Raw genomic sequence first — 27,489 nt, 5'->3', positions numbered from 1 at the left:
TACTTCCTCACTGTGGAACATTGACTAGGGACCAGTTTCCAGCAAGAACATCCACTTGGAAATGGCACACAGCAAAAGGCAATCTTGTGATTCTCTTCTGGGAGTCAGGCACAAACAGTGGCACAAAAGCGTACAGAGCTTCTGAAGACTTCCGCACTGCAGCACTCCCGCTGCATTCTCATCTGCGGGATATTCTGCTCAGGGCCTTTTCACCACATCCCTCTGATTCCTAGCCTCTGCTAACATCCTTGGAATGAAGAACAACCCGGGGATGGATGCGTGGAAGCAAATGCCTCAGCTGAGCTGAGGACGTGTGTCAGCATGGCGGCTGCCGATGGACCCTCTCACTCTGCCTCAAATGTGCTGGAACTGCCTGAGTCTGAATCCGAGTTGAATGCCAGCAGTGCTTTTGTCTGTGGAATCCAATAGGAAGCTCCAAGCAGAAGAATATGAAACAGCAAGTGTGGTTCAAAAGAGGAAGTAGTGAGCAAGCTTGCCCAGGAACAGGTGACTGGCCGTCCCCTGCTGTGTGCTTCCCTTTTCCTAGCTGTGCTGGGCTGAGCTTATTCAAATCTCCAGCACACTGCTGCGCAAGACACACACACACACACACGCACACACACACACACACACACACACATGCACGCTCACATGCACACTGCACGCCCACACGCACACTCATACGCACACGCACGCTCACACGCACACACACACACACCCCAACCCACCCAAAGACTCCGCCAAGGCCAACTTCTATGGTCTTGTCAAACTAGGTCACAAAAAACTTCCTTACCACTTTATATCAACACTGTAAAGTGGTCTTAATGTATTTCTATGACACAATTTGAGATCTCTTTCTCCCCATGCCCTTAAAAGACTTATATTACTGGCCTATGAAGATACAGACTTTGAGTGTCCTAGGGTACATTGGTCTGTTTTCATTAACAATGTTAACCAAATAAAACAGAATTCTGTTAGTTCTCCTATAGATATACTTAAACTCTGAATCAAGAGATTGTTCAAAAATTACATGAGAATCACCCACCACCACCAAGTTAAAGACTGAGTATCTGAGTGCTTCCAGGCCTTAACTCCTATGGCTCTGACCGCCAATGATCACATCCTCCTGTGGCGTGCGAGCGTGCGGTCCGGGCAGAAGTGGCTGGGTCTTGCAGCACGTTTGCGCACCAGAAAGCAGATTTCAACAGCCTGGGGCTAGTCATCACTGTCACTGCCAGACTCACTTAACTGCAGGTCATTTCCTATGAAAGAAAACCAAAGCAAACCGAAAGCACGGCCATTAGCGAGTTCCTTGGCTGCACTGCCTCTCCGCTCCCCTGTGCCCGCTGGGGCGCAATGCAGCTCAGTGCACTTTAATGCGTCCTATCTGCCTTCACAGAGAGCACCGAGACGTCCTGGAGACTCCTCTGCGGCTGCTCAGCTAGCACATCACAGTGAAGGCTTGCTCAGCAGGGCTGGGGAGACAGCTCAGAGACAATGGGCACCTGTGCTCCTGCAGAGAACCTGGCTCAACTCCTAGCACCTAAAGGTGGCTCACAACCATCTGTGACTCCAGTTCCGGGGGACCCGATGCCCTTTCTGGCCTCCTCAGGCATCAGTGAATGTGGAGCAACACACGCAGGCAGGCAGGCAGGCAAACACACACACACACAGACACACACACACACACACACACACACACACACACACACACACACACACACACACACACACACACACACACACACACACACACACACACACACAGAGACACACACACACAGACACACACACACATGCAGGCAGGCAAACACACACACACAGAGACACACACACACACACACACAGAGACACACACACACCACACACACACAGACACACACACACACACACACACACAGACACACACACACACACACAGAGAGACACACACACCACAGACACACACACACAGAGACACATACACACAGACACACACACACACACACACACACACACACACACACACACACACACACACACACAGACACACACACACACACACAAACACACACAGACACACACACACACACACACACACACACACACACACACACACACACACACACAGAATAAATATAATTTAAAAATTAAAAAGCAAACAAAAATAAAAACCCAAAACTTTGCCAATCCAATTTATTAGGCAGGAAAGCCTATGTGGCTCATAGGAAAGGCTGGTGTGCTGCACTTTTGAAAGAAACACATTTTTAGCATGTGCAATGTGCAGGTTGGTACTGCTTGTCAGTACTGAGGAGGAGCAGCAAAACAGGTTTCAAAATGTTAATAAATAGCAGGAATATAAATGACATACATTTGTCAGACTAGCTCACATTAAATTGATTTATAATTAATTATTTGTATATCAGAGTGTAGCTTTCATGCATGTTTGTGCACCTCGTGGGTGTCTGGCACCCTTGGAGGTCAGAAAAGGAAGTTGGATCCCGTGGAACTGGAGTGGTTGTGAGCTGCCATGTGTATGCTGGGAATTGAACCCAGGTCACCTGCAGGGACAAGTGCTCAAAACCCCTAAGCCATCTTTGCAGTGTCTAAGTTGGTTTTGAAAATCTAAGTGGAGCCATGAGTGGTGGCTCACGCCTATAATCTCAGTGCTAAGAAGGCTGAGGCAGGAGGATCACAAATTGGAGGCCACCTGTCCTACGCCACCTGGTCCTATGCCACCTGTAGTGCGTCACTCCCACGTGCTCTCTGCCCGTATCTCCCCAAGGTGTCTGCATCACTTTAAACTCACGTTGGCCTACGAGCTCAGGAAGCTCCAGGTTAGTTGCTACGTAGGTGCCTAGGAGTCGAAAGGACTGCACACTTGGAGCTCGCGGAGGAGAGATGTGGACAAAGGAATCCCAGCTGAACCAGCTGGCTGAAAGTGAGGTCTGCATTTCTATCCTAGCCTTCTCTGCCCCTGGAACCCTTTCACAGGACCCATCCCCATCCCAATTTCTGACGGTGATGGCAGACTTTCTACCTGGACCTCGACTCGCACAGCAGACAGGGCACACCAGGCAAAATGCTAAGGTAGAGGGGTCAGCAGTGGCTTGAGTGGGTGGAGGTCAGGCCTGTGCCTACACATCCACCAAGGCTCTGTACCGCCCTGCAAGAAGGAACTACCCAGCCTAGGATGTCCACAGTGCTGAGATGTTAATGAGATGTTAATGACCGTCTGGGCAGCACTCCTGCAGGGTTAACCAGACCTGCAATCCCACTTCTGCTGCCAGGTCTTCCAACTTCTCAAAGGAGGATCACCAGGAGGGAGAATATTGGCCATGCAACATTCCAGGGAGAGAGCAGAACTGCCCTACTCTGAAACAAAGCCAACTTTATTCTGGCTTTCTTCTGTTTTATATCGGAGGAAGAGCTACCCAAATATGACAACATTCCTTCTTTTCTCTTGCCAAAGGCTAGGAGGTATCCAAAGGTAGCATGTTAACTTTTAACGGCCAGGAGGGAGGTATCCAAAGAAGGTAGCATGTTAACTTTTAATGGCCAGAAGGTAGGCAACAGAGCATATCTTAAACCTGGTATACAGAAAACCAAAGAGCCTACCTGCGTGATCAAGTTTAAGCAGAAGTCATAGTCACAAGGGAGGGGAGAAAGAAAGAAAAGACTGGGAGTTTTGGGCCTCCCCGGTCTGTCTGCGCCCTGACTGCCTGTACTTAGCTGACAGGTTCTGGTACAAGGCAAAAGAAGCTGCATATGGCCCTCCCTGTCTCAGCCATCAAAGGAGGGAGGGCACACTTACTGAGCGTGTTCATGAGCTGAGCGCTTCCTTGGGGCCGGCTGGTTCCATTGGCCACTGTGGGCCTGCTGTTGTAGGGCTGCTGGTGTGAAGGTTGGGGAGGAGAGGCTGGGCCATTGTCCTCACCGGCGCTGCTGGAGCTGTCGTCATCGTCACTTCCGGAGGAGCTCTCTGAGTCGGAGGAGCTGCTCCCACTGCTGCTGCTCATCTGCTCAATGATGTCCACCTCGGCCCTCAGCTCTGCAGCGACACAGCCCTGAGATGAGCTGGGAAGCCCATGCAGCAAGATGTCCCGTCCTTCCTGCTTCCCGAGGTAGCACCCTGAACCCCCAAACCGACAAGAACACCTATAATGTCTCCAGGGTTGACGGCAATACTGAATTCACCAAATAAGAAAAAGGCCTGATTTAGAACGACTCTTCTGTGTAAGAAACACAGCAGGGTTATTCGCTATTCCCTTAAATGAATACTTTCATCTGGGGGTGGTGTGCTCCAGTGTGCGGTTAGACACGGGCGTTAGGGAGATCTGAGTTTAACGCCAGACTGGGCTACAGAGTGAGACCTTGTCACAGACAAAAACCCAAATGTGACTTTTGTATAAAACCTCAAGTAAGAGAAAAAGAATAGAAAAGCTTTTGTCTAGCAATTACAAGTCTGAGGGCTTATTTTAGATCTTCCTGTCTTAGTTTCTCTCTGTGTCACTGAGATTAAAAACTCTGACGAAGAAAGGATTTATTGTGGCTCACAGTTCCGGGTCCAGCCTACAAGGGAAATCAGAGGCAGGAGCTTGAGGCTGAAGAGAGAGCAGCTGACTCGTGCTCGTGACTCAAGCCCGTGGAATGGGCTGCACACTTATGTGCATCTTCCTCAGTCTAATCTAGACAATCCCTCAGAGCATTGCCCAGAGGCGTAAGGAAGCCCTCACAGGAGTGCCACGAGGCATGCACCGAACATCACGACTGCTCAACAACAATGAGATCGATGTCAATGGACTTCGTAAGCCACGGCTGGACAGCCAGAGTCCTTTCTGACTCCCAAAGAACCATAAGAAGCCCTGGCAAGGTAGGGCGACTGGTGAAATGCCACACCCTCTTGTAACTCTCGCACACTGATCATGGCTGTGCTTGTCCCGCATTCTGTGTGAACACCTACCAGAGGTGGGGAAAACACGCTTTCCCTAACCAGTCCCACGTCCCTGCATACATGCGGCCCTATCAATACAGCCATGGACTTCCCTGTCCAAACATCACCATGGCCTTACACAGCTATGGTCCACTCTTGGCCTACTTCCCATTGACGACAGAGATTTCCACAATAGCATTCTAGAACCAGAGAGGGAAAACAGTCAAGAAGTGCCACAGCTGTTCAAACTCAGGGTGACTCTGCCTATGACAAGGGCAGATGTCTACAGGGTAAAAAAGGCAAACTCCCCAGAACAAGCCTTCAACTCCCCCTGTTTTCTGCTATTAGGGGTTGCATTTGTTTCATGAAACTTATTATAAATGTGAGATATGATGCTTAGTCCATAATGTCTGAGAGTCTGGAGGACCAGAATACTCTACCATGTGGGACGAAAGCCACAGTAAGCTTGTCTCAAGTCTGCAAAGGAAAGGCCCAAGGCAGACCTCTCAGTCCTTCTGGGCCAGATTTCATCTCCCCGGCCTCAGGGCCTTTCTGGGTTGTATGCTTTGAGTCAGCAAAGAGCATCTAACCCGGCAGAGTGCTTACATCTGCATATACTGGTCAGTAGATGAGCCCAGAAGCGTATACCTACAATACTCTTTCTGGACCCTAAAGCCCTGTAAAGCTTTGGTCGATAGTGGCTTATTTAAACCCTAAGCTTCTAAGAAGACAACCACATTCAACCACCATTCCTGGACTCATTCTCGTCAAATACGGTCCATGAAAAGGTCTCAGTCCTCACAAGCTCCAGAGCAGGGGACTCTGTTGAAATAGCTGTGCGGTTGCGAGCTCTGTGAGCTCCAAGAGCACCCTGCCCATCCCTCACGCTAGCCCGTCCTGCACGCTAGCCCGGCTCTGGCTCCCCACCTCTTTTGATGTCATCCAGCTGGGGCTCAGGTGAGGGGTTGTCCTTCAGGGGAGAAGTTTTGGGTCCAGCTGGAGGCTTCGTTGGGGCTCGGAACGGCATGGGTGGAGGTGGAGGGGGTGGCTGTGATGGCTGTGGGGGACGGGTGGGCTGCTGTTCCATTCGAGCTTGGATTTTACTGCTTCCCTCAGCTCTGAAATAGACATTAAATCAAGAGGGAAAACAGTGATTCTCAAGATGACCAAGCACACAGGCAGCAGAACCAACGTTCTTTCCAGGTAACTGAAAATCTAATCTTTTAATTTCACCACGAGAATGCACTCAACGCACACACGTCCACTGCATCCCAGAATGTCCTATGCACCAGTGATGCTTGCAAGGCACTCATTTCTTCTTCCTTTCCGAATCAGGCTCTAGCTACGTACAGCCTAGAACTCAAGATCCTTCTCAGCCTTCCAAGAGCTGAGATTACAGATGTGCCACATCTAACATAAGCTCAGCAGGGAGGTAAAAATACAGAAACGATGTGACTGAGCATATCTAGAAGAAAGCTCACACTACGACTTAAATTCAATATAAAGCTATAATAATAAATGCACAAGTTTCTGAGTAACTGGATTATGAACTAGCCTAATGTTTCTTAGCTAAGCATCTACACGAATCCCCTGGAGGTCTCTGCAGGTTCTGACCTAGTAAGTCTGGAGATGCTACAAGCATAACAAGTACCCAGGGGTTATGCTGACAGTCCCCAAACCACAGAGTAGAGAGAGAACAGAGCACCAACGAGCATCCCAGGAGTAGCATGTTTAAAACAGGCCCTGATACAAACCAACAATAGGCAGGACAGGAGGCTGTGATTGGGATGTAAATATATAAATAAATTAATGAAAATTAATGAAAAAAAAAAGTCCCTTATTTAGTGGATCTGTGATTTAGCTCAGCCACGTGCGGCTCTGGATCTGATGCCTAGTACCCTCCCCACAAGAACCTTAATCATTATCTTACCATGATGTCTGTAATGCAGAAAGTTCACAGAATGAATTGACTTTTAAATAAACTCTAACACTGAGTGAACCAAAAGTTCACTATTTTAAAATTAGGAAACAAGTTTTGTTGCTATTGCTTTGAAGTTTTTAAAATTACAGTTTTATTTATGCTATGCCTTCTACCATGTGGGTCCTGACTGAACTCAAGCTGTCAGACTTGGTGGCAAACTCCTTTATTCACCTAGCAATCTTGCAAGGCCACTGTTACTTTTGTTTGGAGACAGGGTCTCGTGGACTCAGACTAGTTTCGAACTCACTACGCAGCTGCAGATGGCCTTGAACTCTTGACCCTGCTGCCTCCACCTCTCAAACGCTGGGCTTACAGGTGTGACTCACCGTACTCAGTAGGCAAGGTTTTATTTCGACAGTATAGTCACCTCAAATATATCCTAATTTACAAGCAGTAATTTAGTAAAGTTATGCAATTATTACTTTTTAATTGTAAGTCTATGCATATAAATTGAATTCCCTACTCGGTAGTGTAAGAGCAATTATGAGACTGACAAAATTGGCTCAATTATAATTGTTCTCCCCAGTGACTTCATGTTTTAGCTCTTAAAAGCATTATTTCTTTTTCTGGACTGGAGGAAAATGTACCTTTTATTGTTGATGTGTCTGAGACAGGAGTAGCTAGGATTACTGACTGAACGGTGTGGCCCTTAGAAAACTGGACTAAGTGCTCCAGAGGTTTACACACACTTGAGGCTATTCTGCAGGAGCGTGCCTGCCGGCACACACGTGAACATACTTGTGATCCCTCCAGCACAAGAGGCCAGGGGGACACGGAGCCGCCATACCTTGTCTTCTTGACCTGGATGCTGCTGCTGAGCTTCTCCAGCACGTACTCCCCAGTGTCGTGGTTAATGATGAGCACACAGTCTTTCTGGTAAGGCCGTTTGTTCCCCTTGAACACCGTCATTGGCGGAGTGGACCCCTGTTTGCCACGAAAGTGTAAACACACCAATTATGGACCGTCTACCTTTACCAAGGGCACTGCTTCATCCAATCTTTCATCAGAGCCACTCAAAAGAGCAATGACTGATCTCTGTCTTACTCCTCTAGCTTTTCAGGCAAAAGGAAAGGAACATTATAGTAAGCACCTGGTTTTGGAAATCAAGAAATATAGCATAAAAACTGTAAATTACTAGGCAAATCTTTAAGAATGTGAGGAAATATTTCAAAGAATAGTAACGCACCAACTGAGGACAATTAACTTTGCCCTACACTTCATAGCACAGCACTAAATAACTGGTTAGAGCAGGGAGTGATCGTTGCGTTTCTTTACAATTGAAGAGCCCAGGGCTCCCCCTCAGGCAAATGACCAGCACAGCTTTCTCCAAGGGTAAGCCAGCCCATCAGCCTGGAGGGTGGGAACTAACCCGCGTTAGCCATCACCCCAAGCCTTTCAATAACTCACAGGCTGCTCTCAGGCCAAAGGACATCTTTAGGGCAGCCCCTGGATCCTCCTTCTATTTCTGGGCTCCGTGGTCTTTAGGAAGACCTCTTGTTCCTGCCTCATGGCTTTAACTGGCCTTCCAACTGCTATATTTTGACACTGTAAATTATTTGACCTTCTGCTAAGTTCAAATAACTCCTCTCTGATTTTCCACAAGTGTTTATTTTGGTTTGGTTCTGAAACAGGGTCTCATGTAGCCCAGGCTAGCCTTACACTCTCAATCATCTTGCTTCCACCTCTCAAAGGCTAGGATTCCTGGACAGCATCATATCCAGCAACTGCCATGTATTCCTATATTTAAATCCCAGACCCTAAGCTGCACAAAGGCAGGACATGTCCTCATTTGGTTTAACGTTAATTCTTACAGCCTAGTAATGGGCCAGCACATTGGACACTGATTTAATATTTGTTAAACATAAGATTTAACTTGTTCAGAATTTTTAAAAGTATGAAACAAGGCAACAACAACAAAAACAAACTGCTTGGCTCTTCAGCCCCTTATCTGCACAGTAGAAACGCAGGTCTGCAGGGAGCTTAGGGACCCAGTACCTAACCCCTTCGTTTTTCACTTGGGAATTAAGGTCCAACGGGAGATGATGTAATCTTCCATGGACAAGATGCAATGCAACAGGAGCTCAAATGGAGACTATTTCCTCTGCTCGAGGGCTTCCAGGTTGGCTGCAGCGTCTGCATTGTCACCAGCTACACAGAGCTTTCTGTTTGAGGACAGAGCTGTGAAAAGTACGAAGAAGCTCTTCTACTCTAACTCTGTTCTGCATGTGTGTGGTGTGTGCAGGTGTGTACATGTTTTTCCTGTGTGGGCAGGAGAAGCCCAAAGCTGACTTTTCTTTTTTGAGGCAGGGTCTTTTACTGAACCCAACTAAGTCTAGCTAGCCAGCTCGCCCCAGGGATACCATGTCCTTGTCTCTGTAAATGTGGGCTCACAAGCAGCCGCCATGTCTCTCCAGCTTTTACATGGGTTCTGAGGCACCCAAACCCCAGTCCTCATGCTTGATTACTTCATTCCCTCAAGCCTCTCCCCGGCCCAAAGTATGAGCGCAAACACAGTCTCCTTTCTGTTCTCCTCTGGCTGTACTGGGGATTGACCTAAGATCAGCCTGCACCGGAGCCCTTACTGAATACAGAGATGTCACTCTGCCTCCTGACCTGCCTTCTGCCTCCTGACCTGCCTTCTGCCTCCTGACCTGCCTTCTGCCTCCTGGCCTGCCTTCTGGCTGTTCTATATGTTCTCCCGCTGTGGTACATAGGGCACAAAGGGCCCTTTTCTCCAGAACTGCTGCGGTAAATGTTACATATGCCTAGCAGAGGGGCCACTGTCTAGATGGAGCCTTGCCTAGGGCTATACATTAGGGGGAAGGGGGGGTCAGGAATAAGGACAAAGAACTACCTTAAACCAAGCCCCGAGACACATGAGTAACAGCCCATCTGACTCCTAAATTCCTTTTCTACTTATGTTAGCTATTTAAAAATCCAAAAAAATAAAAAATAAATACATAGAAGGAAATATGAACTGTAAATAAAACACAAGGGTTCATTACATTAGACCAACACGGGAAACAACTTACAGGGATGTGAGGCAGTGTAATTGTGACTTCATCTCCTTTGCCAACCTGGAGCTCTCCTTCACAGGAAGTATCTATCGATGCTGGCTTAAAGTCGTCTGAAAGCAAACAATGGATAGTTCCCACTGGGTGGCTGGAAATGAGACTTCTTGGGTATTTTAATTTCAGATTAAATAAAAATAGTTGAGGGTTCCCTTATGTATATGTTCCTGCACGTGCATAGAGAGCTGGGGAGGACGGCTCTGTCCTGTTGTTTTCAGGCAGGGCCTGTTATCAGCCTGCAATTCACTGGATAGGCCGAGCCAGCTGGCCGGTGAGTTCCTCCTGCCTCGATACCCCCGACACGGGATTGGAACTGTTTACAGTGTGGCTCTTTATGGGTTCTAGGATTCCAACTCAGACATTCAGATTTCTATAGCAAGTACTTCACAGACTGAGCCAACTCCCCAGCCCCATCATTTAAAATTTTAAGTGACTTCATCATAGAAAATGTCATATTCCTCATTCATAGTTTGATGAGCTCCGAATGCTCTCCTCCAATCCAATAGTTACCAACTCAGGAACACCTCCACATACACCGCCACCTTCAACGATACTGTGTTTTAGTGCAGGGAGTTGAAACATACTCCCATGTTGATGCCAGATAATCCCGTCTTCCAAGTGACAGGTAATAGTTAGCATTTCACCACCCATCATAAGCTAATTATTAGAACTATGTGTATAAAAGCAACACAGCAAACATTCTTGACTATAAATCCTTCATGAGACACAGTGGGCCACATGAGGATGGCTTCTTTTTGCACAGAAACGTTCAAAACATGCAACGTTCAAGTTCTCATTTTGGTGGGGGGTGGGGACGACCTTCTGGATCTGTTCAGAAGCAGCCTGGTAACTCCAGAAGTTACCCTGCTTGTTCCTGCGAATTACACTTACACAAGAGCAACAGCCATGTTACCTCATGTTAGCCCCTCACCTGACTCAAACTGCAGGCCAGGGGCACATGTGCAGAACAGCACATGTTTAAACTTAAACTGCCCTTCAGTAGAGGGAAGAAAATTAGTCAGCTGGGGAAATGGCAACCTTATCATTTCCCCGATACTGTCTCTCGGCAGCAGCTGGGTCTACCGTTGGAGCAAAGCACAGATGCGGCAGTGTGACAAGTGGCCTCACAAAGATGGAACTTTAATATCTGACACACCCCCTGCCTGTGTGTTGAGTCACATCGATTAGCTCCCATGACAAAGCAGGTCTTAACCCATGCTAATGCTACCGGAAACCCAAAGCCTCTGAATCACAGAGGGACGTGCTTGGTCAGCCAAGTCTACCAGGGCACAGGGTGGAGGTACCCCTTCTCAGAGTCTATAATCATGTAGAAAAGGGCCCAGCATAATGACTATTCCCACATTCCTTATGCTGCTGTCTTCCTTTTCCAAACATAGATCAAGCTTTAAATTACACCAGATTCACAAACTCTAATTTTATTCTTCACCCACAAGTGAGCTGGCCCAGAAGTCAAGGTGGTGTAGGTGACCTGAAGACATTAATCTCAGCTAGGTATGGTGGATCGGGTCCATATATTCAGCACTACAGAGGCTGAGGCAGGAGGACTGCAGCAAGTTCAGGGCTGGCCTGAGTTATACAGTAACTTTTAAGCCAGCATCACCTAGTGTAAGGCGCAGTCTCAAACAGCAACAACGATAAAATCAATGCCAAAAGAAACAGAGAGAGGAAGAGAAAACCTTATGGGTGGCACGAAGAATGCAGATCTCCTGGCTCAGGAGGAGACCAAAAGCAAGGGGAAAGGAAAGTAAGGAAAGGAATGGAGTAAATGTGGTGGCAAACGGGAAGGTTTTTCCAGGGCAAGAGCCCTGATGGAAAGATTCGACCAAGAGAATGGGGACACAAGGGAGGAGAAAGGGGCATCGCTACAAAGGAGTAAAGTTTGGCTTAACAGCTGCGAAGGGGGATCTGAAATAAAGGGTATTTGAGACTTTAAGGTAAAAGAATAGTTCGTTGGCAGAAACCAGAAGTTTGGTTTGAGAGAAGCGATCTGAAAGTAGAAGAACAGGTCGAAGTTCCAGAGGATCTGGGATGACAAGTAAGGAAGGCGACGCTTTGGAGAGCCGGGATTAGACAGGAGAGTCTGGGCTGGCACGTGGCGGTCAGAGGACCCAAAGTGAACCTGGAGGGGCGCTCACTCACAGCGAATGGTGTGGAAGGAGGCCCGCGGCCGTTTCTCGAAGCTCTCCCCGAGCCGCAGGCAGTGCTCCTCACGGTCCAGCAGCGGGTTCGCCGTGCCGTTCATGGCCTTGCACTTGCCTGGCACCCAGATCGGAGCTCTCCTCACGCGGCCGCAGTCCCGGAAACCCGCGCGAGCAGCCCGCAGGCCTGCGCTCCCGGGACACAGCTCCCGAGCGCGCACTGAACCAAGTCCGCGCCCACCCGGGGTAGGAAACCAATCTACTCTGCGTCTGGAGAGACTCTGAGGAAGTAAGGCCGCTGCACTTCCGGTATTGGGGCGGGACTTCCGTTTCCCCAACGGAAATAGCGGAGGCAGTGCCATGGAGAGAGAATTCCCCGGAACAACCGCAACCCACAGTGCTGGGCGATTTCTGGTCTAGTCTAAGGAGGTTTACACCTCAGCTAGAAGATTCTATCCCCAACGCCTGGGCTTGCCTGACGGGTGAGTGCGCCCTGACCTATCCTTTGCTGGTGAACCTGTGAACCGATGTCCGGGAGCCCAGAGCTAGAGGAACTGAGTGAACTCGAGTCTGAGTGTAGGTATGGATGTCCCTGAACATGCCGGAGACCCTTATGGCCTTGTTTATCCTGAGGGTCCAGAGAGAGATGACAGTTCTCAGGACCTCAGCCACCCGTCACTCGGTCCTTCCCCCTACTTCGCTCCATGGTTGTGGTGAGAGGATTTCAGTTCTTGGCCAACGACGCTTCCTTCACTGTAAGGGTACGATCGGAAACTCCGGATTAGCTCCGTCACCTCCTTAACCCACCGCGATCCCTTGTTTATCTGGCAATCGTCTACCCGCTTTCGGTTAGGGCGGTTGTTGCCGTTGTTTTGAAGTCACTTTTTCTACGGGCACTGTTCGTTGATGAGAATTTTTTTCTCATATTTTCTCAGTCGATTCGTGGCAGCGTCCCTTTGCCCTAATTAAACCTATTTCTTATAATACTTGTCTCATCTGATTTGAATTGGGAGTCCGGTACGTGAGAGTTCTGGTCTCTGGGTGTAGTAAGCTCCGTGCAGTAGAGACTGTCTTGGTCTTTATGACCTCTCCAAACCCCGGCAGGGTGTTGGGTAGGGTCAGCATCTCGTGTTAATCGACCCCAGCACCTTAAAGAGCCCTCCAGAAACCTCTCCCCCAGAGTCTTGGACTCCTTTAGAACCCAAACTCTAGAAGTAATAAAGAGCGCTCAAGCTTGGTGAGGCCCCGATTACACCAGTTGGGGGAGCATGAGTCAAGAGGAAGTATATTCAAGGGACAGCCTGGTCGTCTTCCATAGGAAATCCAAGGACAGCTTTTCATAACTAGACCCTGGCTCTGATGAACAGGTTGGGGAGAGAAGCAGGCAGGCTGTTAGAGAATCACTAGCCAGAATCTCTCTCATTTTTTTCCTAAGTAGCATCGTAAAGCTGGAAAGTCACCTGGGGAACTGCACCAGAGAAAGCCCTGCGTCTGTAGACTCAGCACCAGTTGCTCAGATGGTGAAAGAACAGAGAACTTTTAGCAGCTTCGGATGTGTTTCCAGCAACTGCAATGGCTTCTCTCCAAAGGAAAGGACTGCAAACAAGGATTCTTAGCACTGGAGAAGAGGAGAAGCTGAAAAGAGACCAAGCTTTGGTGTCTGCTTTTAAACAGCAAAAACTGGAAAAAGAGGCTCAGAAAAACTGGGACCTTTTTTACAAAAGAAACAGTACCAATTTTTTCAAGGACAGACACTGGACTACCAGAGAGTTTGAGGAGCTAAGATCATGTCGGGAGGTAGGCTGGGGTTACTCTTGCCCTGAGCCATCTTCATTTATGATGCCTACAAGAGAGGTCCTTTATTACATGTAGAGTGAGCTCCCTGCCGAGAGCCTTGGGTGTCAGTTCTCAGGAGCTGTCTTGTTTTTGGAAACAGGGTCCCTTACTAGACTTGGGGCACACAGATTAGCTTGGGTTAGATGGCCAGTAAGCCCCAGGGAGCCTTCCTAGAACTGAGATTCCAACAGTGTGGCACCGTGCCCAGCTTTTTACGTGAGTGCCAGTGGTTGAACTCAGGCCCTTGCGGTTGTGTGACAAGCCCTTTACTGACTGAGCTACCCTAAATTTATGAAGTCTATCAAAATGTACCTAAGGAGAGTTCTGTTTCATTTCAAGTATGTTTAGCAATGTCTGGGCTGTTTAATAGAAAACAGAGCTTTAAGGTTTTCAATTTGCTTATTTTATTATGCATATGGTTGTTTTGCCTGCATGTATGTCTATGTATGTATGTGTGGTGTGTGTGGAAGTCAGAAGAGGGTTGCCATATGGATGCAGGGAATTGAACCTGGGTCCTCTGGAAAAGCAGCATGTTTTCTTAGCCACAGAGCCATTGCCCCAGCCCCTTAATGTTTTCTACTTAGTTAAAACTACTTCTTACTGAAGTTAGAAATACTAAATATTCAAGTAAACCTTAGTGGCAGATGGAATCTACCTAGCAGTGAATGAACCGTTCACTGGAGCTGTTTTCTAAGAATTTTGCATGTTTTCTTAGTTAGGCTTCATAGCAACCCTATGAAGTGCATTAGTGTTGTTCCCGTTTGCAGAAAAAGAAATTGAGGCACAGCGCTGTAGAAGTGGATTGCCCGAGGATAGAATACAAGGGTAAAGGAGGGGTTGGGGTCTGAGGACGAGGTTAGCCCACAGTGTCTGCGCTGTGCTCTACTGCCTTATTCTTCACACTGAGCTGCCAGTCGCTGAGTGGTTGTGGATGATGTGCCAGCCTTAGCCTTTCCTTGCTGGCTCTGTTGGTTAGTATCTGCCTCAGGAGGTCAGAGATGTCCCCTGCCGACTAAACATTTCAGCATGGTGTGTTTATTATGTAAATGTGGTGTTTTATTATGTAAATGTAATACGCTGTAACTTTTGTTCTCATTCCTCAGTATGAAGGTCAAAAACTGACTTTGTTGGAAGCCGGATGTGGGGTTGGGAACTGTTTATTCCCACTTTTAGAAGAAGACTCCAATATCTTTGCCTATGCCTGTGATTTTTCTCCCAGGGCAGTTGACTACGTGAAGGTTAGTGCACCGTATATGTATTCCACTGTGTCTGTTTCCTTAGCCCTTTCGTCTAATTCCTGCCCTCTTGCAGGAGCTTACCAGCTATGAGCACCACCAATGCCATTTTCTTTTGACTCTACGTCTATGAAAATATTTGCCTCAAAGCAAAGGGAAAATGTTAGTAAGCCGTCTGTGTGATTGACTCAGATGGCTTATTTTGTAGATTGGTGACTGATTGCTGGCTGCCTTAAGACAGGTTAGTGTGACCAGAATCGTGTGCGTGCTTCACAGAACTCACAGGTACTCTGCGATGATAATGAAGGAAACACAATCCCTTAGAGGAAGGATGTGAATGTTTACATTTAGTAGATAATGCTACATTTCCTCTCAAAAAAATCATGACACTTTCCAGTTTTACTAGTAATTCTTTCCTCAGGTTTCTTTTTTTTTTTTCCCCAATCTTTAAGAAAAAAAAATCCATTATCTTTCATTTTTCCCATTTCTAGAGATACCGAAGACTAAAATACATAAGTGCACTTGCCTTTTTCCCTACCCCGACCTCCTTTCTTCCTCGTGTGCTTACCGAGACTTACTATGTGCCAGTGTGGTAAGACTTAATCTGTGCATGACCTTTGCCTGTTTTCCTGTTGAATTAGCATTTTCTTGTTTTTAGAATATAGTAAGGATGTTTGTTAACATGCATACATTACAAGCATCTTTTCTCCTAGTCAATATTATTAATCATAGCTCTTTCCTAATGCAGGATTTAATTACGTCTTTTTTTTTTTTTTTCTGAGATAGCTCAGGCTGAAGCAAGGTGAAACCGTTGATCCTTTGCCTCAGCTTTCCTGAGTCCTGGGATTACCTGTGTGCACCACCATTTCATATCTAATTTATTAGCCTTTTACTTTTAAGGTAATAGGTTTCATGTGTAAGAATTCTTTACTCCTGGCACTTAGATAATGGTGTATTGTTTTGTTTGTTTTTTTAATGATTTATTTATTTTTACTTTACATTGGTGTTCTGCCTGCTTGTACGTGTGTGAGAGGGTCAGGTCCCCTAGAACTGGAGCTATAGACAGTTGCGAGCTGTCATGTGGGTACTGGGGATTAAACTCGGGTCCTCTGGAGAACACTAACCGCTGAGCCAGCTCTCTTTTGCATTCTCATCTCTATCATTTTAGTTTTCTTTTTAGATTTTTTTTTTTTTAAGAGCTGAGGACTGAACCCAGGGCTTGCTAGGCAAGCGCTCTACCACTGAGCTAAATCCCCAACCCCTCTTTTTAGATTTTTAGAGATTTATTTTCTATTTTTAATTATGTGTAGTGTGTATATGTCTGCGTGTGGGTATATGCACAGGCGTACCAGGGCCTGCAGAGGCCAGAGGTTCCAGATCCCGGTAGCTGGAGTTTTGGCAGCTGCTTCTGTCTGGTGTGATTAGTGGAAGTTGAACCAGGGTCCTCTGAGAAAGCAGATGTGTTCTTTGCTGCTGAGTCATCTCTCCAGCCCCTCGTGTCCTTTTGAAAAACATTGTCAGTTTGTTTGTTTTTATAGTGTGTGTGTGTGTGTGTGTGTGTGTGTGTGTGTGTGTTCGTTCATGTGTATGCTCGTGTATGTGGGCATGCGCATGCCAGTACACATGTGTGGAGGTCTGAGGGCAACATGCTGAAGTCGATTCTCTCCACTGTGTGGGTTTTGGGGATAGACCAGCTTAGCAACAGGTGCCCTTACCCACTGAGTCACCCATTAGCCCCAGTGTCTGTACCACTGATAATATTACTTTAAATGCCCGAACCCCTAGTACCTCATTCAATGCCATAACGGAGTCAGGCTCTGATCCTCGGCCTTCTTTCTTCAGACTTTTTTTCTTGCCTCTCGGTGTCCCTTATGTGCTTTCTGTTTAAGCTGCACATAACATCAGGACAGTAGATACTGAAGGTAATAAGGAGTTGTAATCAAGAGCTGGGTATTACATGGTACAGTTTCTCTTACTCTATTGTTGCTCTGAGTACTGAACACTTAAAACTCCTCTGGTGGCTTTTGTGTGTCTTTCTTCCTTTGGGTCTTGTCTTTGCCTGTCTCTTCCTGGCTGTAGCCGTACTTACTGGGGGTTTTGGCTGCAGTAAAGCGTGCGACCCCTTCTTGCCGCCCTCCTTTGTTTTGTTTTTTTGGTTTTTTTGTTTTTTGGTTCTTTTTTCCGGAGCTGGGGACCGAACCGAGGGCCTTGCGCTTCCTAGGCAAGCGCTCTACCACTGAGCTAAATCCCCAGCCCCTCCTCCTTTGTTTTTGAACTGTGCAATAGCTTCATATCTCAGAGAATGAACTTTGTACATTTTTCTTTTCTATTTTTTAAAAGATAGGTTTTATTTTATGGGTATGGATGTTTTTCCTCGTGTATGTATGTGCACCACATGCAAGCCTGGTGCCCATGGAGGTCAGAAGTCAGTTGTGGGCTGCCATGTGGGTGCTAGGACTCAAACCCAGGTCCTCTGGAAGAGCAGCCAGTGCTCCTAACTATGCTGAGTCATCCCTCTACCCACCATGACATTTCTGGGTTTTTGAGAATGCAGCTTTTCTTGCCCTTCCCTCTCCCTGCTGTGAGAGAGTCTACAAATGCCGTATTGGTAATCTTGAGGATATTCTTGGGTTCACGCAGAGAAGGTCCCCACTACCCTCTGCCAGAGCTGCAGTGCTACCTCACTGGTAGTCCTAGGCGCTAGCTTTAGCTTCCTTTATTCCTGCAGAGTCACCTTTTCTTGCTAAAAGGATGTGAGGAAAAGCCAGCCCCAGAAAGAGCAGCATCCTCTGTGAGATCCTGGCAATATCCCGGGGAAACAAATTCAGCAGAAACAGCCCCTGTGACTTCTTCCTGTGCTGCCCTCTCACCCCAAAGCAGTTGCTGGTTTTCTTTTTTCAGAGGGTGAGAAAGGTTGGGTTTTTTGTTTTTTTTTTTTTTTTTTCTTTTTTTTGGCGCTGGGGACCGAAAAGGTTGGGTTTTTTAGACAGGGTTTTTCTGTGCCGCCCTGACTGTTCTAGAGCTGACTCTGTTGCCCGGGCTGACCTTGAACTCAGATCCACCTACCTCTGCCTCCTGAGTGATGGGATTAAAGGTGTGCACTGCCACCACCCAGCTGCCAATTCTTCAATGTTATTTTTCCAAACTGGAGACTTCTGCCTCGGATAAACAAGTGCCTGGGCCCGAGTCTCCCTGAAGATGCTGTATTTCTCTATCATGGCTTTTTCTTTCTCTTTCTCTCTTTTTTTTAAGTGTGGGAGCCGTGTTCATCTCAAGCTAAGGTCTTTTGTATCGAGTAGCTACTTTTCAGATCACAATGCATTGGGAGTATTCATTGCCGTCCTGACCTTTTCATTCATCCAGTTGTCGTCTTTTGTCAGAAAATACTCAGTTCTCACACGTGCACATGGATCTATTTAGGCTTCCTCTGTCTTGGTGAACTGCTTGCCTCCATTCTCAAACCATATTGTTTTATTACAATATTTTGTATGTTTTGATGTTTCGTGGTATATTTTCTTCTATTGGTAAAATTCCTTTGTGGGGAAGACCTTAATGATGCCCACCACTCCCTTTTGTGGTCTCAATAACAAATCAAACCACTGTCGGCCACAGTTCACCCTGGGAACCAATCGGTGAGTTTCTTGGGTTTCCTTACAGAGCATAGGTGAGAGTTGCTGGCAGGGCTCTGAGTGCTGCTCCCCACCCCCAACCCCGAAGGCTGCCCCTGGAAAGCCTTTGCCCAGCAAGGATGAGTGGCCCCTTTAGGTACTACATGGGACATTCCTTCCTTTGCCCCATGCCCCCAAGTGGGTAGCAGCACTCTTTCCACTCTTCCAAGAGGGGGTGTAAGCAGTCAGCAAGCCCGGCCAGGATAATCCTTAGGCAAGGGTATGTAAGTGAGCTCCCCAAGGTAGCAGTTGCTTGGCTTGGGGGACAGTCACTCTCAACATCTATTAACTTCATTTTAAAAATTGACTTTTGCAGGGCTAGAGAGATGGTTCAGTGCTTAAGAGTGGTACTGCCCTCACAGGACCTGAGTTCTATTCCCGTACCTACATCTGATACTAACAAATCTTTTTTTAATTCTAAATATTCCACCCAGTAGCTTTGTATATTAATATTCTCAGGTCCCAGTTTACATGATAAAATTTATTCTCTTCCTTCATAATACTCAAGTGTGTTGGAGCCCACAAACCAACCAGAATGTCCCAGGAATACACTCACTAGAAAGGAAGGTGGGTTAGGATCTTTAGTCTTTTGTCTCAAGGGAACTATACCACACAAGAACTGTGGAGGCGTCCCAGAGGGAAAACTGAAAGACGTCTCATAGAGTGTAGGCTTGTCAGGGACAGCCAGAGCTGCTGACTTTGTGTCGTCCTTTAGGAAAAAGACGCCTCTAAAACTCCTGGATATAAGTATGTCACAGACTGTTCTGCCCTCAGTTAGAAGCAGGTTGCTGAAATGCTGACTGCTCCCTGTAGCAGTGGTGAATGTTGCGTCCCCAGTAACAAGTGACCATTCCTTGCAGCAGTAAACAAGGAGAAACGGGATCGCTCTCCAGTGCTGCGTGTTCACACGTGTGTCAGCACGGTAGCTGATTAGAACCATCAGTTCTTTCTGTTTTCCCCTTTCTAGCAACATCCTTTGTACAACGCGGAGAGGTGTAGAGTGTTCCAGTGTGACCTCACTCGAGATGACCTCCTTGACCACATCCCACCGGAGTCTGTGGATGCTGTCACGCTGATCTTCGTGCTCTCGGCTGTGCACCCTGAGAAGATGCACCTCGTCTTACTAAATGTGTACAAGGTCAGTGCCCGGCTGTCGGTACTTGAGGATGGCCACCTGTTTCCCTTTCCTGCCTTCACTGTAAGGCTGTGTGCTGCATTCCCAACATCTTCCCATTCCAGTGGGTAGACGGTAGCCAGTCTAGGGAGAAGGAGTCTGGCATAAAGCATCCCTTGTAGCTCTGGGTTTGTACAGTGCTTGACTGCTCTTCAGAGCGTCACCAGCCCCAGAGCAAGGAAGGTTACGTAAGGTGAGGGAAACTGAAAGACGTCTCATAGAGATGTAATTAAGTGGTCAAGAACACAGTCAAAAGCCTAGATCCTAAACTGGGTCACTACTTGGTCAAGTTCCTTTACCTCTCCAAGCCTGTTTCTGTACCTGAAAAACATTGGGATAATAATTCTGAGCTGGTGGCATTTGGGGAAGAGTAAGATGTTGGCATGTGCCCAGCACAGTGCTTCTACTCCTCTAAGTGCACCTGAAAGCCAGCCATTGTTACATTACTTCTACATCATGATTCCTCTTAAGATGGCAGGAACCCAAACTGCTGTGGCCACTAGGAGGCTGTTGTAGCAATGCCTGTAATCCGAGTACTAGGACAGCAGTAGGAGGCTATTGTAGCAATGCCTGTAATCCGAGTACTAGGACAGCAGTAGGAGGCTGTTGTAGCAATGCCTGTAATCCGAGTACTAGGACTGCAGTAGGAGGCTGTGGTAGCAATGGCTGTAATCCGAGTACTTAGGACTGCAGTAGGAGGCTGTGGTAGCAGTGCCTGTAATCCGAGTACTTAGGACTGCAGTAGGAGGCTGTGGTAGCATGGCTGTAATCTGAGTACTTAGGACTGCAGTAGGAGGCTGTGGTAGCATGGCTGTAATCCGAGTACTTAGGACAGCAGTAGGAGGCTGTGGTAGCAATGGCTGTAATCCGAGTACTAGGACTGCAGTAGGAGGCTGTGGTAGCATGGCTGTAATCCGAGTACTTAGGACTGCAGTAGGAGGCTGTGGTAGCATGGCTGTAATCCGAGTACTTAGGACAGCAGTAGGAGGCTGTGGTAGCAATGGCTGTAATCCGAGTACTAGGACTGCAGTAGGAGGCTGTGGTAGCAGTGCCTGTAATGCCTGTAATCCGAGTACTTAGGACTGCAGTAGGAGGCTGTGGTAGCAATGGCTGTAATCCGAGTACTTAGGACTGCAGTAGGAGGCTGTGGTAGCATGGCTGTAATCCGAGTACTAGGACTGCAGTAGGAGGCTGTGGTAGCAATGGCTGTAATCCGAGTACTTAGGACAGCAGTAGGAGGCTGTGGTAGCAGTGCCTGTAATCCGAGTACTTAGGACTGCAGTAGGAGGCTGTGGTAGCAGTGCCTGTAATCCGAGTACTTAGGACTGCAGTAGGAGGCTGTTGTAGCAATGCCTGTAATCCGAGTACTTAGGACTGCAGTAGGAGGCTGTGGTAGCATGGCTGTAATCCGAGTACTTAGGACAGCAGTAGGAGGCTGTGGTAGCATGGCTGTAATCCGAGTACTAGGACTGCAGTAGGAGGCTGTGGTAGCAGTGCCTGTAATCCGAGTACTTAGGACTGCAGTAGGAGGCTGTGGTAGCATGGCTGTAATCCGAGTACAGTAGGGCTGTGGTAGCATGGCTGTAATCCGAGTACTTAGGACTGCAGTAGGAGGCTGTGGTAGCAATGGCTGTAATCTGAGTACTTAGGACAGCAGTAGGAGGCTGTGGTAGCATGGCTGTAATCCGAGTACTTAGGACTGCAGTAGGAGGCTGTGGTAGCATGGCTGTAATCCGAGTACTTAGGACAGCAGTAGGAGGCTGTGGTAGCAATGCCTGTAATCCGAGTACTTAGGACTGCAGTAGGAGGCTGTGGTAGCATGGCTGTAATCCGAGTACTTAGGACAGCAGTAGGAGGCTGTGAGTTCAAGGTCAGCCTATGCCACTTTGTGAGTTCAAGAACAGCCTCAGCTATAGACTCTTTCTGAAAACAAAGGAGCCAGCGTGAGAGTGTGCACCTTCAGCCTCAGGAGGGTCAAGAGTTCAAGGGCAAACTTGAAGTTAGCCTAGGTCACTTGATGCTCTGCCCAGAAAAAAGAGCCTCACCTGTTATGATTCCAGACAGGCTCTGCTCCCTCCGGGTGTTAAGCTGAGAGGACCAGGGAGCACTGCAGGGAGCACTACAGTGAAGAATTGCTGTGGAGAGGCCTGAGGTGAGCTGGACACACCGCACACACAGTGTCAGTTAATGAAGTTGACAGTGGTGGCAGTGCACGACGCCCTTGATCCCAGGGCTTGGGAGGATCTCCCAGGCAGATTCCCAAGTTCAAGGCCAGCCTGGTCTACAGAGTGAGTTCCAGGTCAGCCAGAGAAACCCTCTCTTGAAACAAAAGAATCAATGAAACCAGTCATTAAAAATGGTAAGTCAGTGCATTCTGACAGGCACAGCGGCACCTGCTTATGATTTCAGCACCCAGGAGGTCAAGGCAGGAGGATTCTCAGTTTGAGGCCACCCTGAGCACGTGGGAGGACAAAACATGTACAGGCACGCTAAGAAAGCTTCTCAGACATTCTAACCTAAAGCCTGAGCGTTACTCCTTACCATTCTCACCAGTCGTCACGTGAGTGTGAATGAGACCGTTGAGTATCTCACACTAACACACACAGGAGGCTGGTGGCTCTTTAAAAGGAAACAGGGTTTTAGGGGCACAATTCAATTTATATGGCATGTGAGAGGCCCTGCTTCAAACACTAATTCATAAAAGTAGCGTAAGAATTTTGAAACATTATATTTTGGGAAGATTATCTTTTGACCCAGACTTTCATAGCTGAGAGTCTAATTAAAAGGACTGAGGATATGGCTATAAAAGTGCCACCACACGCTTTCCAAAGGGGGCAGAACTTGTCCCAAGAGATGGCATCTCTCATTGTAGAACAAGTCCCCTATGCTCGGCCCGGTGTGTGGGTCCGTGGAACATCTCTCAGCCTTGAGGTATAAAGGAGGTCTGTGGGCACTGTCTACAGCACGGATGACAGACAGACTCGAGGGAAGGAAAGGACGATTTTCCTTATTCTTCCCACATGGTGCAGACCCCACATGGTCCCATACAAAGAGCAGGTGCTCGGCCAGAGCCCAGCGCTTGGGCGGGGTGGGAGTGACGTCAGGGTTGGGAGTCTCCCACAGGAGTGGGCCCTCAGAGCTCGAGTTGTCAGAAGCAGCCATCTGGGAGCTCAGCCTACCGAAGGGGATGGCTCATGCCTTGCAGAAGGTGAAGCGTGTGCCTTATGTGCGTGCTTTTATATGGGTTCTGAAACTGTTATGCTCCACCATATCCAAAAATGACTTGTAGGGCATTTTATTTAGTTTTGATTTTTTGAGACAAGATCCTTTGCTATATAAACCGGGTGGGCCAGGTACTGTGTTGGCCAGGCTGACCTCAAACTCAGAATGATACTCCCGCCTGGGCCTCGTGAGCTCCGTGATTCCAGCTATGGCCTCCCACACCTGTCGTGTCTGTAAAGGCAACCATTCATATTAAGGGTAGTTCGTGTGCCTTCTTTCACAGCCCCCACAGGTCTGTTTTAGTTCCTAGCATCATCAGATTATTTTATCTGACTGCACTATACACAGCCTGCTTTACTTTTACAGGTATTAAAACCAGGCAGAAGTGTCTTGTTCCGTGACTATGGGCTGAATGATCATGCCATGCTTAGATTTAAAGCCGGAAGCAAACTTGGAGAAAATTTCTATGTCAGACAGGATGGAACCAGATCGTATTTTTTTACTGATGGTAAGAGGAGTGGAGAGTCTCTCTCCTTAGAGTGTGTCACTCTCTCTCTCTGTGTCCTTACTCTCTCTCTGTGTACTTACTGATGGTAAGAGGAGTGGAGAGTCTCCTTAGAGTGTGTCATTCTCTGCTCTGTACTTGACTGCACCGTCAGTGGAGTGCTGCCTGGGCAGGTATGTGGCTAACACACAAGTCCCAAGTCCTTAGAACAAGTTCTCATACACACCACTTAGCTAGCTCTGGCCTGTAGGGAGCCGAAAGGCCTCTGCTGACAGTGACCATTGTTTGAGGCTCGCAGAGTAGACAGGCCTCAGACCTGTCATGTGATGCCAACAGGAGCTGTGCTGGGAACGGGGGAGGAGGATCAGAAATTCACATCTTCCAATGAGTGTCTTAAGTTCCCATGGTGGTTTGAGGTACTTCCCCACACCCAAAGGCAGAAATCCTTCTTGAATAAAAGTGATTAGATCTGCTTTCAAGTAGCTAAATTTGCTATCAAAGATTACTGGGAATGTAGCTTGGGCGATGTAATGCTGACCTAGCATTGGTCAGATTCTGGGTTTAGTCCCCAGCACTGCATAAACTGGGGTGGTTGCATACAGGACTTGAACCAGCAATCCAGAGTTAGAAACAGGAAGATCAAGAGTTAAAAAGTCCAGCTGGAAAAAGCACTTGTTGCACTTGGCAGCCTGGTTCAGTTCCCCACACCCATGGTTTCTTAACCATCTGTAATTCTAGTTCCCAGAGATCATACACCTCCTCTGACCAGGCCCCTGTGAGCAGCAGGCATGCACATGGTGCAAATGCTTCATGCAGGCAAAACTCTCATGCACAGAAAATAGATTAAGCCGTAGGTCATTCTGACCCTCAGCTTGTTCCTGGGCTGCATGAGACCCTGTCTTAGAAAACAGTAACAAAGCTAGGTACTTGTACCTGGGAAGATGATTCAGTTGATAAGGTGTTTGCTGTAGCCCCTTGTCATCCCTGTGAAAATCCAGGCATGGGGGTGTGGACCTGTAATCCTGGTGCTGGATGGCAGAGTCAGCAGAGATCCCTGGGGCTCGCCCGTCAGCTAGTTCTGTGGGCAGTGCCCACATTGGTGAGAAAAGTAAAAGTAAAGTGGCCCAGGACAGCCAGGGCTATCTCAAAGAGGCCCTCTCTCCCCGAAAAAAAAAAAAAAGGTGTGTTTGTTGCATGGATGTTGAGAGTTGCAGTGTCAAAGCTCTTGGGAGGCAGACGCAGATCTCTGTGAGTTTGAGGCCAGTGTGGTCTACAGAGCAACTTCCAGGACAGCCAGAGCTACACAGAGAAACCCTGTCTCGAAACACCATCACCACCACCCCCAAAAGAAAGCAAAGTGGAGGGCTGGAAAGATGGCTCAGTGGTGGAGAGTACCTCCAAAGGACCTGGGTTTGAATACCAGCAGCTACATGGTGACTAACAAGTCAAGTCTGTAATGGCTGCCATGGGCACCGCGTGGATGTGATGCAAACATCTGGCAAAACATCCATGAACGGAAATAAAAATGAATGTATTTTCTTAAAGTGGAAAATGTGACCAAAGAAACATTGCCCTCTGGCCTCTATATGTGTGTGCTATTGCACACAGGTGCACACACACACACACATAACACATACTCCACATACAAGTTAATAATAAAAAATACTTTAAAAGGCATTTTGGATCAGAAAATGCCAAACATTTCAGTTTTTAAGTGTTTTGAGCATTAATTTTAAGTCTACCTAATAATCTGGAATAAAAGATGATTGGTTTTTTTCTAGCTCTGTGGGTAGGGGTGAAGGGGCTCTTTTTTTTTTTTTGTGATACCAAGACTTGTCCCCAGGGCTTCAAGCATGCTAGGCAGGTGCACTGCCACTAATCCGTGCCCCTAGATCTTTACCTCTTAGTCTTAGGCTTAGGTTCTTTGTTTTGAGTTTTGTTTTGTTTTGTTTTTTCATTTCGCCTGCATGTGTGTTTGTGTACCGTGTGCATGCCTGGTCTGTGCAGCAGTCACAGAGGATCTCCTGGGACTGAAGTTATGGGTGGTGGTGAGCCACCACGGAAACCAAGTCGATCTGCAAGAACAGCAGGTGCTCGGAACTGATGAGCCTGCACATCTGCAACTCTGTGGTTTTTAGTTGTTTGTTTTTAAAACAAAACCTCAAGCCAGTAGCCCAGGCTATCCCTAACCTTATAGCAGTTCTGTGTCTGCCTCATATGTCTATTTCCTGACGTCATTCTAGATGTTAAAACTAAAAAACAAGTGTGCAATTAAATGTACCATGTCAGGTGGAAATGAAGATGAACTTAAGCTGTGGGAAATGGCCACATCTGGCTCAGTGCTTTAGAAGCCATCAGGAAGCCCTAGTGGGGTCTGTGCTGTGCTCCCCAGTCCTTTATTCTACTTGTTTGGTTCATTTAACCTGTGTGATGTTTTGCTGGGGTGAAGTTGTCACTACCTGGTAATCCACACACACACACCAATGCTGGTCACAGGTATCCTTCCTTTCTAGGAACAGGTTGAGCATGTGCAGACCTTTTCAATAGCTAGCTTGGGCTTTGTTTCTTTTTAGTCAGACTTCTGTATTTCCTAACACAAGAATAAGCCAAGATAGAATCTTTGTTGGTTCTTTAATTGGAGGTTTCCGTTTGGGTGTTAAGACCATGAGAAGTAGGAATGTGTTTGTTTTTTAAAAAAAAATGGAGTGAAGTAATGAAATATGAATGAGGAGTGAATGAGTGAATGAATGCAGAGAAAGCAAGCCTGGCATGCTAGCACAGCCTGTATTCCCAGCACTGGGGGAGTTGAGGCAAAAGTATTAAAGAGTTCAGGCCAGCCAGAGATGTAAAGTGAAATCCTGTCTCAAAAGTAAAAAAAAAAAATAATCAAAGAAGAAAAGTTTAAAAACAAAATCAATATTAGCATTGAAGTTTTCATTACAGAAACAAACCTTCCAGCTGTCTCAGCCCTCAAAGCTCATCCTGTTGCCTTCTAGAATTCCTGGCGAAGCTCTTTGTGGATGCAGGTTATGAAGAAGTGGTGAACGAGTATGTGTTTCGAGAGACAGTGAATAAAAAGGAGGGCCTGTGTGTGCCGCGAGTTTTCCTTCAGAGCAAGTTCCGGAAGCCCCCGAAGGACCCAGCTCCTACCACTGACTCTGCTTCACTTTTAAGAAAAGAATTTTAAACTGTTTTGTATTTTTTTATATTCTGAATTTTTAAAAATTGCATGTGTTATTTTTGTACTAAGAACGAGTGAAGCCTGGGGAGATGGCCCAGCAGGTAAAGGTGCATAGCTGTGCAGGCCAAGCAACCTGAGTGTGGTCCCAGCAGTCTGTCCAGGAGTAACGGCAGGGGGGCTGGCTGTTGGATTCCAGCACCCACAGGGCTGCTCACCACACTTCTGCCCTTAATTCCAGGCCCGAGGCATTGAGTGCCCTCTTCTGGCCTCTGCAGGTGGTGCACAGACATACATGCAGGCAAAACACCCAAATTACAAAAGAAAAAACCCCAGGTTTGGCAATTTGAATTTATCCTCATATTCGTATCTCAAGACGAGAAGCAGAGAAGGAAGAATCATCCTGCAGCTCAGGACCAGCTCACTGGAGTACACGGTGTGGCAGACCTAAGAGACCTGGCCTCACAGAGGTGGACTGAGAGCTGCTGACAATTGTTTTTCTGACCTCACATGTGCACAAAGAAGTAAATAAAGTGAATTTGTGTGCA

The 27,489-nt window shown here is 47.3% G+C and overlaps 2 protein-coding genes across 4 annotated transcripts; one reads left to right on the top strand and one right to left on the bottom strand.

The window, feature by feature from the left end:
- Nucleotides 1-974: 974 nt before the first annotated feature.
- Eaf1 (ELL associated factor 1) lies at nucleotides 975-12,485 on the bottom strand. Its single transcript, XM_032918609.1, has 6 exons — nucleotides 12,125-12,485; nucleotides 9,926-10,020; nucleotides 7,681-7,817; nucleotides 5,840-6,030; nucleotides 3,794-4,030; nucleotides 975-1,262 (listed from the first exon to the last, which is right to left on the bottom strand). The coding sequence occupies exons 1-6, from the start codon at nucleotides 12,483-12,485 to the stop codon at nucleotides 1,216-1,218; spliced, it is 1,068 nt and encodes a 355-aa protein (XP_032774500.1). The 3' UTR covers nucleotides 975-1,215.
- Mettl6 (methyltransferase like 6) lies at nucleotides 12,409-27,489 on the top strand. Of its 3 annotated transcripts, none has more exons than XM_032918606.1 (6): nucleotides 12,426-12,605; nucleotides 13,562-13,920; nucleotides 15,063-15,197; nucleotides 19,830-20,000; nucleotides 23,625-23,766; nucleotides 26,760-27,489. In XM_032918606.1, exons 2-6 carry the CDS (start codon nucleotides 13,696-13,698, stop codon nucleotides 26,948-26,950), a joined length of 864 nt encoding a protein of 287 aa, XP_032774497.1. In that variant the 5' UTR covers nucleotides 12,426-12,605; nucleotides 13,562-13,695; the 3' UTR covers nucleotides 26,951-27,489. The 3 variants fall into 3 exon arrangements, with proteins under 3 accessions (XP_032774499.1, XP_032774497.1, XP_032774498.1); XM_032918607.1 differs by having other exon boundaries at nucleotides 13,559-13,920; XM_032918608.1 differs by lacking the exon at nucleotides 23,625-23,766 and having other exon boundaries at nucleotides 12,409-12,605; nucleotides 26,760-26,914.

Source organism: Rattus rattus, chromosome 13, assembly GCF_011064425.1.
Source record: "Rattus rattus isolate New Zealand chromosome 13, Rrattus_CSIRO_v1, whole genome shotgun sequence".
Classification (NCBI taxonomy): Eukaryota; Metazoa; Chordata; class Mammalia; order Rodentia; family Muridae; genus Rattus; species Rattus rattus.
This window is presented reverse-complemented; position numbering and strand designations above follow the sequence as displayed.